This window comes from Patagioenas fasciata, chromosome 9 (genome assembly GCF_037038585.1).
Source record: "Patagioenas fasciata isolate bPatFas1 chromosome 9, bPatFas1.hap1, whole genome shotgun sequence".
NCBI classification, from domain to species: domain Eukaryota; kingdom Metazoa; phylum Chordata; class Aves; order Columbiformes; family Columbidae; genus Patagioenas; species Patagioenas fasciata.
The window spans coordinates 18804468-18820556 of NC_092528.1; the positions used below are offsets into that span (position 1 = coordinate 18804468).

At 46.0% G+C, this 16089-nt stretch overlaps 1 protein-coding gene across 1 annotated transcript; it reads left to right on the plus strand.

Moving 5' to 3' along the window:
- Positions 1 to 588: 588 nt before the first annotated feature.
- Positions 589 to 10983, plus strand: CLDN11 (claudin 11). The gene is made up of 3 exons (XM_065844905.2): positions 589 to 1020; positions 3490 to 3654; positions 9792 to 10983. The coding sequence occupies exons 1-3, from the start codon at positions 795 to 797 to the stop codon at positions 10022 to 10024; spliced, it is 624 nt and encodes a 207-aa protein (XP_065700977.1). The 5' UTR covers positions 589 to 794; the 3' UTR covers positions 10025 to 10983.
- The last annotated feature ends 5106 nt before the right edge of the window (positions 10984 to 16089 follow it).

The following is a 16089-nucleotide window of genomic DNA, read 5'->3' on the forward strand; positions in this document are numbered from 1 at the left end:
TTTGAAGTGGGCTGTTCCTTGTTCTAGCAAGCAGCCTAAAATTTATACCCATAATCAGTCTGAGTAAAGAGTGGCTTGTTTTTATTTTAGCATTCAAAAGTGGAAATAAGATGCTATTAAACACATATTTAAGACTCTCCGAGCGCTAGTTAATACTGCTGAAAATCCCAGCACAAGTGCAGAATGCAGTAATGGGTCTTTTAGCATTTTGTAGTTACTGAAAACATCAGAAAAGCCCCAAGACACACTTTGTCCCTTTACTGCAGCTGCGCTGGTGGCTTTGATGAGGTGATCAGTCCCACCTCTTGAGTAACTCTGTTCACCACATTCCATGCCTTATCTTTCCATGAAGAGATATCAGTGTGATTGTTTATGTTTACCTCAAAAAAGCTGAATTATTTTTTCTCCCCTGTTGCTATATTTTCAATAGTCAGGCTGTTTTTCCATTTGAATCAAGCAGCCTGGTTTGTTTTTCCAGCACGGGTGGGTGTAATCCTGTGTTTCCTCCCCTCCACACCCTTCTTCCCCTCCGACTCTCTTGATGAACGGGCAGGAGTTGGGGCTCCCCGCTCGCTCCTCCCATGCGTGATGGGGCTGGAGGCAGCTCTAACCCCTCCCCAGGAGGGAGCTGGGCAGAGACAGCCGAGCACCGCAACAGCACTCAGGGACTTCTTCCCACCAAACCTCGTCCCTTCTGCTCCCAGTAGGTCCTCACAGCCAGGATCTCAGTGCCTGGCTTTGCTGAACCCCTAGGGACACTCTCCTTGTCCACCTTGCCCCACTAAGGGATCGATATGGTGGCCACCTGCCTGCACCTGGCTGGAGTTGTTTGCAGTTTTATCGGGTGGATCGGGGTGATTGTGGCCACGTCCACCAATGACTGGGTGGTGACTTGCGGCTACACCATCACCACCTGCAGGAAAATGGATGAGCTGGGATCCAAGGGGCTGTGGGCAGACTGTGTGATGGCGACAGGTCTCTATCACTGCAAGCCCCTCGTGGACATCCTCATACTGCCAGGTACGGGCATCCCTGTCCTCCTCCTTCCCACCCAAGCCTTGCTCTGAGCCAGCCAGGTCCTGCTGCAGGATGAATTGATGGAGAAGCTCCTTCAGCTTCATCAGCACAGGAGATGGTCCATTAAATATGCTAAAGAATGTTAATGATAGCTCTTAATGTGATTCTCATTAAATTATACTTGGTTTTAATCATACCCAGCTATCATGTGTTATCTGTGGCTATTAAAGTCCAGTTAATGTTTAATCATTGCTTGCTGTTACTTTCACATCTAGTATATAGATTGCATTGTAAAACACATAGTTTATTGAGGTATAATAGAGTACTTTGAGATACAATAGACTACTTTCAGTTTTGTTTGGGGATGATGATGAGCAATTACAGATGTTAAGATTCTATGCCTTAAAACTATTTTTTGGTATAATGAGTACTTCAGCATCAATTTTTAATGCTGCTGTGGCTTTTAACCTTTTGGAAGATTGTTGTTAGTCTTGATGGTCTTGTGCAACCCACATATTCTAAGACAAGACAGAACTTACATGGTAAACAGAGGTAACTACATTTAACTTGTCTTGATATTTTCTAATTATTTAGTAATTTTCATCTAGTTTACTGAAAGCAAAAATTAAGCAAGTTGTTTCATCAGTATTAATACATCTTCTGAGCCAAATAAACCTGCCAAATTCTTGTGTGGCCTTGTCCCGGTAACCTTAGGTAATGATCTCACCTATTTCAATCACTTTTAATTCTGTAGCACTTCATTCTGCTGCTTTAGATTGCACCTCCTCCTGCATTTCAGAGATGTCTCTTCCATAGCTGACGGGGTAGAAACAACCAGTCCTTGTAGTTTTCTTTACTGTTTGTTTATTTACTTGTTTAAACTGTTTTCAAAATGTTTTCATAAAAGGTTAGAAAGATTATTGCTGAATTTCTCTCTGTCACAGAGCCTTGTCTGTATTGCAATATTGAATCTCTCAGACTAGCTTCTATTCTCCCTTTCTCTGTGTACATATACTCTGATTTTAATAGGTTTACCTTCCTTATTGCAACTGTTGTTCAGTATAATCCAGCACAGAAGGCAGAGAAAAGGCTTGCCCTGAAAAAAAACATTATTGAATGAAATTTAATAAATAGATAAATAGGTCTTTCAGCAGCAGAATGCAATGCTTCTCTCCAGCAGAAACAAATCACAAAGCAAGATGCTTCTGCTTGTAACCTGTTGGATACCCACACCTTTCCAGGGGAGAGAAATGTATCCTGGTGTGCCTGATAGGTGAAATGTACTAAGAGTCTTTTGTCAACTAAGTCCTTAAACAAAAGTGTTTGTGTGCTTGTTTAATTGGGATCAATTGCACAGAAACCGCACTGGGCACTGCCAGCTCACTTGTTTAGGGTCTCGCTTTCTGCCCTGGACTCCTCAGGTAGCTCTAAAAAGAGTTAAGTTTCCTCTTGAAAAATCAAGCAAATATCCAATATACACAAAATCTACATTTCCAGGAACAGTAAAATCCTCATTCCTGATGTCTTATCTGTATGTCAGCGGGACATGCTTGAGGCCCCGTTTTGCTGATATTGTTTGAGGCATAACAAAACTTCATGTCTGCATGTGGCAGCTTCATATTGTTAATAAGAGAGGACAGTCAGCATATTCGCCCTGCTGAGGCTGTCCCGAGAGCTGGTGGAGGCTCACCAGACATTGGAGCAAACCTGGCACTGATTTTTCCTCTTTTGCATGCAAGTAATGACCTTTTTTTTGATTTACATGTGGTTTTTTATATTTTATATATAAATTACACATAGAAAATGATATATAAAATAAATAATATAGACAGAATACATATATTCAAATATCCTAAGGAAGAGCTGTGCCAGCCATCAGCTCAAGCCATGGGGCTCCCCTGAGACCCCACCACAGGGCTGAGACTCCACCACGGACATCAGGACATGGCTGTGGTTGGTGAGCATCCCTGCTCCTCCAGTTCAACAATCCTCAGGTCAGCTGGTAGTGGTATCTCATGAACCTGCATGCTTTAGTAGTGGGTCTTCAATTATTCAACTCTCCTCTGGGTGACTATGGACCTTCTCTGCTCACAGTAAGCTGTTCTTTAAGACTTTAAATTCTTATTATTTGACCGAGGCTGTCTTTGTGAAGATGTAGGAAAACTTCTTCCTAGCTGCTTCTTTTACTTTCCCTTCCCCTGTTTCCCAGCTCTTTGATTTCTCAGCGTCTTGCTGGGAAAAGCATGTATTTTCCAGTCAGAGCTGTTTGAAAAGTTTGAGCTTGCACATCCCGTGTTCCTGCACCACCCACTGTTCTGCAGTCGCACTGTCTTATGCACAGTGAAGATTTAATTGTTTACACAAAGGACTGAACATGTCTCCCATTCTCCATGCAAGTCTTGGGAGCTAATCGAACAGGAGCCTTTGTCCAAAGGTTGCAATCAAAATCTCCTTGCCTTGCCTTGCCAACAGGGTATGTCCAAGCCTGTCGAGCACTGATGATCGCCGCCTCCGTCCTGGGTCTGCCCGCCATCTTCTTGCTGATCACAGTCTTGCCCTGCATCCGGATGGGCCACGAGCCTGGAGCAGCCAAGTACCGGCGCTCCCAGCTGGGAGGGATCCTCATCATCCTCCTGGGTAAGGCACCCACCAGCCCCGCGTGTGTGCAGAGCTGGAGGTTTGTTCTGCTCCAGGACGGTGTAGTGCAAGCTGGTTGAGTGTGCTCACCTGAGAGTGTGGCTGTCCAGGCTGGGCTGAGCCTGAAGCTCTACGGCATTGCTGTGGTCTCTGGGGTGGATAAAAGGCACGAGCAGCAGTGGGAGGATGAAGACAGGAGTCAGGGAGTGAAGCAGCAAGATGAGGGGAGGGCTGTGAAACCCCTCTATGTGTTGTTTTGCGGAGACCTCGGGCACAGCCACAGCCTGTGTCTGTGGGAGGGGGACAGTGGTTGCACACAGGCAGCTGCCTGGAGGCGCTGGTTTTGCTGGTGTGCTGCGGAAGCGATGCTAATTTTGGAAAAGGGTCTAAACCCCCAGGCTGCTTACAGGGAAGGAATATCCTGCAAATTTCTCTGAGTATTGCAGATGCAGCCAAGTCACTTTAAGCTGAGGTGTGTGAGAGGGAAAGCCTGTGGCTGAGGGGTGCTGGTGCTGCGGGGACAGCAGGGGAGGAAGCCAGGAGGTGGCATGTCCCCAGTGCCTCCCAACCCCCTCTGGCCAGCCTTGCCCTCCAAGTCCCCCTGGGAATTTCTTCCCACCCTCAGTGCCTGCAGAGGAGATTGTTTTGCGCGGCTCAGACTGTGGAGCTCATTGTCCCCAATGCAACACCTGCATGTTCTTGAAGCCTCGTCATCTCAGCAACAGGCTGCGGTGGCTTGTTTTTACCCGTCTGCGTGGCAGAGAAGGATGGGGGAGGGAAAGTGGCCTCTTTGTGTGGCTCTGCTGGTCGCTGGCAGCCTGCACTGACATCATGCCCATCTTCTTGCTTCTTCTTCTCCTTATTTTTTCTTTTTGAAGTGGGCACTGGATACAGCTGCATGCTCAGAGGGGTTGTCCTCTGGATGCTCCTTCCTTTCAAGTGGTCCCTCCTCTGATGCATTGGTGAGAAGCCGTTAGTATGAGTCAGTACATCCAAAATCTAAGGGACTGATATCAAGGGACCATTTCAACATCTGTGGGATTTAAGGGCACATTGCCATAGCTGGAAATCCTAAAATCAGCTTTATAGGGCCTGGTTAGGACGTGCCGATCATGAACAGCCACGTTAGCTATTGGAATGTGTGACCTTCATCCCTATCCTGAAACCTGGAGTCAGGTATTGGCTTTGGCGAAGTGAAAGAAAAAATGGGTTTTTTTCCTCCCTGAGAATGAAATTTTAGCACCAGACAAGTCTTCTCTGCTGGATTTCCTTGCACAGGATGGAGGAAGCCCAGCAGAGCTGCGCTTTGTCACAAAAACCCACGAGTTTTCAATTCCAGTCAAGGAGAACTGTGCCATATACCATCCCCGTTCGCATGGCTGCAGATGTGGAGGCAAGAGCATTGCTCTTAAAACTGCATTGCAAAAGGGCAACAGGATTACAGGACCGGCAGACAAATTGCAGTGGCAGTACTGGCTAATGCTGCATTAGAATAAGAGAAATCCCATATCTTGCAGTGTTGCACCAGGGTCTGGGATCTTGTGTGCCCCTCTCCCATCCTGGTCTTGCTGGGGTGTAACACCTAGCAGGCGAATAAATGCAAGAGGATGGAGGAGTTGTGGTGCCCCAAAAGCCAGGCTCCTCTCTGCCTCAGAACATGAATTTCCTGCTAAGTAGATCCTGTGAGGAAAGGAAATGTGTATTTACAGAGACACTGGCAGACAAGTGCTCTTTGGGTTGGATTTGGAATTCTTACTGGTTTTTACTCCTGTGAATTTTGAAGTCTCTGAAGGTGAAGTGGTTTCTTCATGCTGGTGAAACCCTGAATGATCTGGGCTGGGAACAGCAGCCTGGTCACAATGTTTTGGTCACAATTACAATAATATTTTAGTCACAATTGCAATAATACTCTTTTTGTCAGATCCCAAACGAAGAATAAATAAGCTCCTTTGTCTCTGAAGATTTTTTTTTTTTTAAATAACCAAACTAACCCACATTTATTTTTACAAACCCCAAATGTTCCAGACTGATCAGCAAGACAGTCCCTTTGGAAGGAGAATAATGTACAGAGCTTGGGACTTTAACATTATTGTAGCTGATTAATGATTTGTTATTTACAAAATGAGGTGTTACCATTCCAGAGCATTTAATAAGCATGAATCAGGCCTCGAAAGTCATAATACTGACTTAAAATTTGTTATATTCTGGAAGTAATATGGCCTGGACTGTTCTTATTTACTCTCTGGCCACTAAACTCTCATGTGTGGTTTTCCCCACCCGCACAGGCTCCAACCTTTTCCTCTAAGTGCAGACCAACTCCCAGAGCTCTGGTTAAAAGAAACAAACCCCCAAACACTCACTAATATAGCAGAGATACAGAGTGGAGATAGATGCAGTCAGGGGACCTGGCCTCATGGCCAACTTCATTTGTTGCTCAGGGAAGGGATGGCAGTTTGTCACTGAAATTAAAAAGGAAAACAGGGGTTGAAACAGTGTGGAAAAAAAAAATAACCACAAAAAAAGTTGAAAACTTGCCAGGAAAACAAGGGGCTCAGATATTCCAGTGATTTTGTTCTGTCCGCTGATAATCACAGGCTGCAGAGCGCAACCTGTGTGCACACCCTCCTATCCTGCCTGCTGATGTGTTTATATCTTTGCTGGATCCCATCTGTCCAAGAGAATCGACTTATTGCTGAAAACAACCATCAGCAGAGGTTTGCTCTCAGCCAGTATGAAAACATTTCATATGCTGGTGTTGATGGAAAAACCCTGGCCCATCCTGTGTTGTTGATACTAATTTGGGGGACCCCGTGCTGGCAACCAAGCAGGCATTTTGCTAATGGAGGTGAGGGATTCGAGCCGTTGGAAAACACAGACGAAAAAATATGTTAGTTATTGGGAATCATGACTGCAAAATTACCATGTTAGCTATTGCATACTAAATAAAGGATATTAATAAGTTTTTCTGGACACTGCATGAGATTTACTTGTACAACAACAGATACCAAGATAAAATGATTGCATTGAACATAGGAAAAAAGGAATCACGGGTATCTATTATTTTGTCCAAATGCTTTGAAAGAGAAATCTGTGTGATTTTGAGTCAGCAACTCAGAATAATTAAATTTGGCAGTGAAAGAGAAGTATTCTTTCTTCCGCAGAAAGGCTTAACTTACTGTTAAGGAGTGTGGCAGGGACTCACTGTCCCTTGAGTTACAGAAATCCTGCTCCATCTCCCCCACCTCCCCAAGCACCTTCTGTGCTTCTCGTCTATGTTACTTCCATCCGATTAAATTATGCCTGTAACGCAGAATATGTAGAATAACGCTGAATTAAATTATGGCCGTAATGAGTTTCAGCTCAACAGATTGAGCTACTGCAAGTCCATAGTCAAAAGCGACTTAGAAATGCTGGGAGCCTGGGATGTGTCCCTGTGGATTTACAGTGATCTGATAGAGCAAGGACAACCATACTGAGTATTACTGAGGTTAATTTTGCAGGGCTGCCTACTCCAGCTGCAAAAAGCAGGCAAGATTTCCAGTTTGTGTGTGCCCCAATATGTGCATGCTTTTCCAACTGACATTGTCTGATAGAAAATATTCCTTCTGTTTGCAGACTTTACTTTTACTTTTCCACTAGATTATATTGACTATAGCAGCTCTGCTCTCTGAAGACGCTCGTATTTAGAGAGGCAAAGAGTCCCTTGGCACCAGCACAAAAGAAAAGGGGTAATAATTTCTATACAAAGGGTTCATCCTTGTAGGCAGCTCTTTTAGTACTCGAAACTTGCCCTAAACTGCCTTTTGCAATCCTTTTGGGTTTCTTGGCAGATCAACTTTTTTTCAGCCTTCCTCTGTGATATAGCTTGACCAAAATTTGAATTCACCAAGAAATATTTCAATTGCAATCTGTCTCTTTCACATCTTCTCGGAGGATTTACAACCCCATCTAATCTACACAGAGCAATGAAATCCAGTCCTGTTTCAGGGCGTCCCTCTTGCTGAGCGACAGGGTCAGCGGTGACTGACGGCAGCTGGTGGCCTCGAGGTCAAACTAACCCGTGCAAAGTCCTTGGCTTGTGTTTCACAGCTTTCTAGTATTGTCAGCATTAAGATAAGGTGGTTTTACATGTAGCTGAGCCCCGTGTACAAGAGATGCCATTGTGTTGGCGTCCCTGAGAGCTCTTCTCACCCCAGTGCAAGTGTTTTCTTCAGTCCTGTGTTGTGGGGGAGGATCTGGGTAGATAAGGCTCTTATAGTCTATGGACATAAATGTATATGTATAATTACTACTGACAGAAAAAGAAAAGATGATTGTGTTTTTTTCGGACAACAAAGAAGCTTTTTTTCTGGAGCCCATTAGAATGCTTTGCAGATTCCCAACTGATACATTTTTGTTTTATAGCGTTAGAGGCTCATGAGCTGTTTGTAGGACTGATCCACATAGGCAGGAAAAATGCTGCTCTCCCCTCCTTGTCTTCTCTTAAAGTTCCTTCCAAAGCCACAGGGTCCTTGCTTTGAGGAGGCCCAAAATTATTACTGGCTTTATTAGCATCCTTCAAATGTTCTTCTCTTTTCCATAAGAAAATATTTTCTCTCGCAATAACTCCAGCTATCGGGGATGGGTTTTCTGTTGTACTGGCCAGGAGCTATGGTTTGTTCTCCACTTTAACTAAACAATTTTATTTTTAATCTCATAGATATTTATTTTTTCCTCTTGCAACCTTAATTTTTTGACACTGTCTCCGGATACCTTTTAGCATGGTCGGTGGAAATCTGTACTGCTGCCACGCTTCTGTTATTGTTTTGCTCTGATACTCTGATACCCACAAGGATGGAGTCCTGCACAGCTTGTCACGGAGGCAAATAAATATTGACAGATTAATTCTTCTCACATGTACAGTCCATAAAGGAGTATTGTTTTAGGACCTGCTCCTGTGAGGTGATTAACACCATCGACTCCTGTTGTCCTTGGTGCCCTTTGCAGGATGGGAATAGGACCCTCGATGAGGGCAGTGAGTGTGTAGCACAAGGAGAATGCAGGGCACGTGTTTTGTCCCTGCTTGGAGCAAACCATACATGTGTGCTGCACACTGAAAACATGGTGATTTCTAGCCTGGCTGGATTTGAACCCACTTTACCATCCTGAGGGTTTCTCCTTCACACGTCACCTGCCCCACAGCCCTCACAGCACCACCACAGCAGCCTTCCTGCTTTTCATGGGAAGAAATACTAGGGAATTTCAAGCAAAATTTGAAGTCCTCAGTCATTTTTTGACCCACTGTAGACTCTAGGTAAAATACTGGTTTTGCTTCAGGTGAGGTCCTGTTTCTGTTCCATTCAATAGGTTTCTGGAGAGCCTTGTTGAGTTTGTCCCCATCACTTGATACAGAGAAATTTTTCATAGGGACGTGGAATCTTCTTTCCAGAGACATGTCCTTCTTCATAAAAACAAAACAAACCAAAAAATCAATGTTGTACAGCTGTTTATTTTGTCCCTGCCCATTTTCTGCTTGTATTTTATAAACCCTACTCTGTCTTACCAAATGCTGGGATATTTCAGTAAAGTTTATGTGATCATTCAGTAGGGCAACTGCAGTGATGCTGATTGACTTGGGCTGAGGACATAGCACATAAGTTCAGGCAGTAATAGTGATTTAAGCCGGTTGAGATTGTCCAACGATTTTATTGTCTCACCAATGCACACAGCTTTTGTGGTCTTGCTTCATATCTAGCCTAGTCCTAATTCTGCAGCTCTCCAGAGCATCGATTTCAGGGATGACTTTTATTCTTCCCTTTTAAAGATATTTCTAGGGAACAAATCTATTTCCTTTGTAATAAATATATCAGATTGTGGCAAGCAGCAGTTTTTTTTTTTCTTTTTTGTTTGTTGGTTCCTGAAAGGGATGCCTGTTCTGTCTTCATCCCTCTCACTGTGAGGCTCCCACGCTGCCTCCTGCTTGGAGATCTCCTGGGGACCAAGCCCTGATACTGGTGCTCCTGAGCTCCACGATGGGACTTCAAAGAAAGGATGGGTTTCCTCTCCGTCCCCTGTCCTGCACAGCCTTCCCTTCCCTCTGGTGTGCTTTGAGGCGGGGTGACACACTGGACTGACCTTTCCTTTCCATCCCTCCCCAGCCATGTGTGGCGTCGTTGCAACAATCTGGTTTCCCGTGTGTGCCCACCGCGAGACCACCATCATGAGCTTTGGCTACTCCCTGTACACGGGCTGGATCGGCTCTGCCCTCTGCCTCTTCGGTGGCTCTGTCATCGTCTGCTGCTCAGGAGATGCCCAGACATTCGGTGAAAACCGTTTCTACTACGCCTCGGGATCCAGCTCCCCAACCCATGCGAAGAGTGCTCACGTGTAAGCGTCCTGGGGATGTCCCACGGCTGCCATCAGATGCTTTGGCTGTTGGGTTTGTGTGCCCTGGGTTTGCTCCTACTGACACGCTGACCGCTGTCAGGCTCCCAGGGGAAGATTTAGAAAAGTGGCACAAAATGTCTGGTAGTCTGAAGTGTTATTGTCCCCGTCTGTTCCCCTCTTCTCTAGAAAGAAAGCTCCAGCCAGCTCTTCCTCTGGGTCCTCCCCATCTTGTCCTGATCACCTGCCCCATCTTCTTGCAGCCAGGATGACTCAGATGGTTTGGGGCTGTCATGTGGGGTTTAGGGGTTTTATTTTATTTTCTAGCTCCCCTGATTATAGGAGAGTTTAAAGCAATAAAGCAGAGGTGAGAGAGACACTTTCCCGTTGTTAGAAGGACTCTGGCAGCTTCTCCTACCCCGTCACTACTTGCTTCTTCAAGGTCACAGCTCTGGCACGGTTGGGACGAGAGGGTAGGGAGTAAGGCTCTGCTCTGCAACCGGGAAAATGTTTCTCTTTTGGAACAACAGTAGGGGAATTTTTCTGCCTTTCTCTGTAAATACTTTTGTAAGAGTTTGATCATTTTAGTAACAGTATTTCCCACACCCCCACAGTCATCAGTATGAAGGAAGCAGAACCTGAAGGTCCTAATTACATGGTAGATAACAGTGCCTTTTTATGTCGTTTTAAATGACTTTGAGGGCTCTAATCCCCACACTTTGGTTTGGTTTCTTGTTTGTTTTGTTTTGTTTTGTTTCCTTTGTACAGATCAGTTACTAAAAATGTATTTTTACATTTTTTTTAAACTCCTTGCTTTCTTCCTCTAAATTTGTGTTCTGTCTTGCATCATTAAAGTAGCACATTTTAACACGGAGTATAATGTACCTGTTACAATTCTGGTGAATACTGATGATGCCTTTGTACTTTCAGTGAAATACTGTACAATAAATAACAGAGTACCTGCAACCCCTGGCTCCTTTTTTTCCTTCCTTCCTGTGTGTTTCTGTAGCTAGCTTTTCCATGACAGGGGTTTTCCAATGATTTTGAAGATAATTTTTATAGCTGTTCAGAATGAGAGGTTCTGCTCTGCTGTGGAAGTAAATGGGCCTTTCCTTTTCTTTTTTTTTAGAGGGTGTAATATTTAAAATATGAGTAATCTTCCTGCATGGTACTGACTGCTGTCTTATCCATTCATTCTTTCGATGTTCCCGATAGCATCTTGCACCAGAGGTACTGACTCCTGGTACTCTTCTCATCAGGGAGACTTAGAAACCCACTGAAGCGGTGGACATGTGCCCCCAGCACTGCTTGGGTGTGCTGAAGTGGATAAGTTGTGTTGCTGGAAGTGCTTTCAACTAAAATAAGAGTCTGATCTGGGGTCATCGCTCTCTTTGATTAAAACCGTGTAAGATCAAGATCTAACTCTGTCCTTACCAGAGGCTGTAGCAATTTAATTACGTTGATACAAAATCCCATCTGTTCCTGGGGATGTTAACTCAGTTCAAATGATTTGTGTAAGCCAAGCTTCAGGAGCAGGAAAAGAGTAATAGCTCTGGTATGGACGAGGGGAAGAGCCCAGGTGTTGTGTGTAGGAGGAGGGGGAATGAACAAACCAAGGAGAGGACCAACAAAACTGTTTGAGGTGATGGAGAAGAATTTGGAAACAAGTCTGCTAGTCAAGCCTCAGTGGATTAGGGTCTGTCCTTTCATCTTGGTCTAAGTCAGATGGAGAATCCAAACTGGGCAACATGGCCGTGGGCAAGGATGCTGCAGCTCCCACACCTTACCTCCTCCACGCAGGAATCTGAAGCTGAAGCATTTAAAGGAAAGAAGAGGAAAGAAAAGGAGGCTGAGGGAGACCGTCTCGCTCTCTGAAACTACCTGAAAGGAGATTGTAGTATGGAGGGTGCTGGTCTCTTCTCCCAAGTAGCAAGTGACAGGACAAGAGAAATTGGCCTCAAGTCACACCAGGGGTGATTTAGTTTGGATATTAGGAAAAATTTATTTATGGAAAGGGTTGTCAGGCATTGGAATGGGCTGCCCAGGGCAGTGGTGGAGTCACCATCCCTGGAGGGGTTTAAAAGATGCAGAGATAAGGTTCTTAGGGAGGTAGTTTAGTGCCAGTGTTGGGTTAACAGCTGGGCTTGATGATCTTGAGGGTCTCTTCCAACCAAAATGATTCTATGATTCTATGAAAAAAGTGAACGAAGGAGCTCCAGAAGGAGCTGATCATGTCCTGGGCTGTCCGTGCATCACCCACCAGCTCCAACACACAACCCCAGCATATGCCTTTAAGACCCTGAGCAGTCTTGAACGCATCTCTGTTGTGTTGAGCTTTGCATCGCTGCCATCCCATACAATGTCCCCAAGGCGGGCAGCGGCACTGGGCTGGTGGCAGGACACTTGTGCCCATTACATCACAGGCAGGGCACAGGCAGTTGTTGTACGCACTGGAGAGGCACGATAAGTGCTGCCATTGATGTGTGGGTGCCACGGGTGAAGGGACAGCACACAGACGTGCCAGCTTGTGCAGGCTGCCTGGGGATTGTGGATTGTGCACTGCGGCTCGAGCCGAGTGGTGGCTCTGCCTGTTAACCCCGGGGCTGACCACGCTGTGGGAGACCTCAGAGCAGAAAGCTACTGGAACACTGCCCTGTAAACAGCCCTGGAGCAAACCAGGAGGAAAAAGCATGGGAAAACCTGTCTGAGGTTCTTGAGGAGGGGTTTTGGCAAAGTGCTGGTGTTGCTGGAGGGGCTTGGGCAGCAGTGTGTGACCCAACAAGGAATGAGCACTGCCAGGCAGCGCTCACAGGTTTTTTGCTGCCCAAATCATTGGGCTGCAACTTGACATCTTCAGGCACCTGGAGCTGGGGACCCTCGGCAGGGGTTGTGAGACCCTTGGCAGGGGCTGGTGCTGGTGCCCGGGGTTGCAGGTTACTGGCAGCCGATCCCAAATCCATCCCTTAAAAGACCCTGGGCAAGGTACTTGGAGGAAGGAAAAAACTTTATTTCAGGGAAGAGAAGAAAAACCCAAGCAAAACAAAACAACCCTGGAGCAACCACAGTTAAAACGAACATCTGCAACCGTGGGGTGTGAGGAGAAGGGGCCAAGTATGGGACGGCATGTTAGTGCTGGCGCTGCTGAGGGGAAGTGTTTGGAGAAAGCATAAAGAACATCAAACTTCTCTAGTTTTTAAAGGATCAAAGCTGAAATACTTGCTCTGTGCCCTCCCAAAGCTCCCCACCACCCCCCATGGTGTTCTGTCTGGGTTGGCCACGATGCTGTTGGCTCTTGAAGGCTTTTAATGCTTGTTTGCTGACCCAAAGCCTCAAAATTGAGTCAAACATAATTCTCCTGGATGGAAAAACTGCTCCATGCCATGCCTGCTCTCAGCTGTGGAGTGATATGAGCTCTGGTGGTTACCCTGATGTGGAGGTGCTGGTCTCTGACGCTGCTGCACCTGGCTCCACCAGGACCAGCCACAGCTCTCCATCATGGGGACTGTACCTGCAGCCTCCCTGTTCCCCAAATAACAGGAACAACAGGAGGGACCCCATGGGGGGATGCTGGCGGCTCTAAGCACCCCAAAGGCGAGAGGTGGCCATGGCCCCCGGGCCTCATCGCCACCCCAGTGCCTGTGCAGGGGGGATGGTGCCGTGACAACCCAGCTACCCCTGGAAAAGGTGGGTGCTGGCAGCGCCGTGAGCAGACGGGAAGACGTTGGAGCTTCCCAGGGCTTCGCATTGCAATAGTAAACCTGTGCTCTTTGGCTTTAGGGTTTTTTTTTGTTTGGTTTGGTTTGGTTTGGTTTTATTATTGCGTAAACTGACAGCCACTTTTTTTTTCACAACAGTGCAAGTAAATACCAAAGTCAGCCCATTCAAATGGAACTTCTACAATGAGATTTTGAAGCACTTGAGGCAAGATTTGTTCATCTCTAGCTTCAGTTTAGCATTGAAAAAACATCAGACCTTCAGGTACTGATTGGCTTAACAAAATTTATACGGGAATTTTTTATCTCTTACCTTTTGGTTTGGTCTTTCATTTAAAAGATTTACATTACTATTGAAACTAAGACACATTTGTCTCCAGCTTTCTTTAAAAATCCATTAGTTCCTATTTGATTTTGAAATGTAAAGGCACACAATAAAGCTTTATGCATTTATTAAAATATACAGATTTTGGTAAATTTAGATCTTTTTCTCAGTATCTTGATAATATATATATATAACATGTATAGTTCTCAACAACACAATCATCTGAAAATAAAAATCACTCCATAACATATCTGCATATTTTTGTTCTTTCTCATGACACACTAGAAGATCCCATTGTACAATGCACCAATGGGCTTTTGGAAACCACAGAAAAAAATTAACAGAACAAACTCTTTTTAACAAATACATCAATTTCATACCAGAGCTGCAGAGAATTGTTACACCAGAAAGTTACCACCTGCAAAAAAAAGAGCAAGATATACACCAGAAAGACCGAACAAAACAAATTGAAGATCATTTACAAGCTGGATTTACAACATCCCTCGTTGTTCGGGGTGTGATTTCTCTGTCGCGTGCTGGGCCTTGTAACCAAGCGGTTGTAACTTTGTGGAGTGAATTTGCAGAGGGACTGAAATCTTTTAGAGTCGGCCTGGAGGATTTGAGGTATTTATGCTCCCTCCGTCTGTACCATGCATTGGTGCCCCCGGGGAGGGCAGTCAGGCATGTAGGGGCTGTCTCTCGCCGGTGGTGGGATTGGGGTGGTGCAGCTCTGCGTGTGTCCTCCTGATGGGACAGGGGTGTGAGAACCTCCCTGAGGACACCCTGGGGGGAAAGGCTGGATTTTGCAGTTACAGCACAAGAAGCACTTGCGCCTCCTCCCAGCATCTGAAACCGAACCTGGGGCCAGCGGTGCCCAAAGGTGCTGGACACGTCTGAATGTTTTGGTCTTTGCAGCTTTTGCTTGGGCCCGTTGAAGACCCCAACACCTACTACATGGGAAAGCACTAGAGCTCCCAAACAGGGGCTGGACCCATGTGTCCCCCAGGCACCGTCACTCAGAGCAGGGTGGGGGGACCCTGCTGCAAACCGACCTCCTTGAATACTGGCCACAAAACCCAGGTCACCTTCTCCTTATCTTCCTCCGTTAAGTGGGATGAGCTTAGGAGGAGGGTACGGCTCCCACCCCCTGCCACAGTGAGGGCTGACAGCAGCCCGTCCGCACCAGATGGTGTTGTGGCATCAAATGCTGTTTCCTGTCGGTCCTAGGGACAGGGTGCAGCTGTCCTGGCCCATCGCTTCCCCAGGAAGGGGAAGGAGGATGGGTGAACAACAGCAGCCGAAGGGCTTTACTTGATGCATGGGTCCAATGGAGAGGTTCCTACTGACAGCAAAGAGCAAGGGATCAAGCCCTTGTCAGATTAAATGGCATAACTAGAGCAGACATGACGACAGACACTGGTACTGGTAACTGCTCTGTAGCAAGATCTTAAGGCTGCAAAAGGAATAGCAGGCTTCCATTCGACAGGGTATTTGGGCATGAGTTTGTGGTTGGGCAGGTGCCTAAATACCGTGTGGAAGCAGGACGAAGACGACTACCTCAGATATGGTATAGTACAAGAGCTGGTAGGAAATAGCATCAATCTTTCTCCCTGAAATTGTGAAGCCAAACCTGCGAGGTGCCATCTTTCCTGGGTACTTCTAAGGCATCAAGAACGAGAGCAGTCAAGCACAAACGACAGGCGACCTTTGTGAGAGGTGGTCAACACCAGCAGAGAGGTTTTCCAAACTGACCTGTGATGCACACATTGCAAACAGCTTTTTAGTGGGACGTGCTCAGGATTTCTGCTTGTAGAAGTGTGGTAGGGGTGGGCAGCAGGAGGAGGTGCCAGAGCAAAGCTTACGGGTCCTTTTGCCAAATTCTTGCTCCCATACTAAGGCCCTGGCAGAGGCCAAACCCCTTGCCTTACCTGGGATGTTCCCAGATTAAAATCTGCAGAATCAGATGCTCTTCTCCACTGGCAAAAGAGTTGTAGTTTGTGACAGTTTGAGACAGGAGCTGCAAGTGTGAAACTT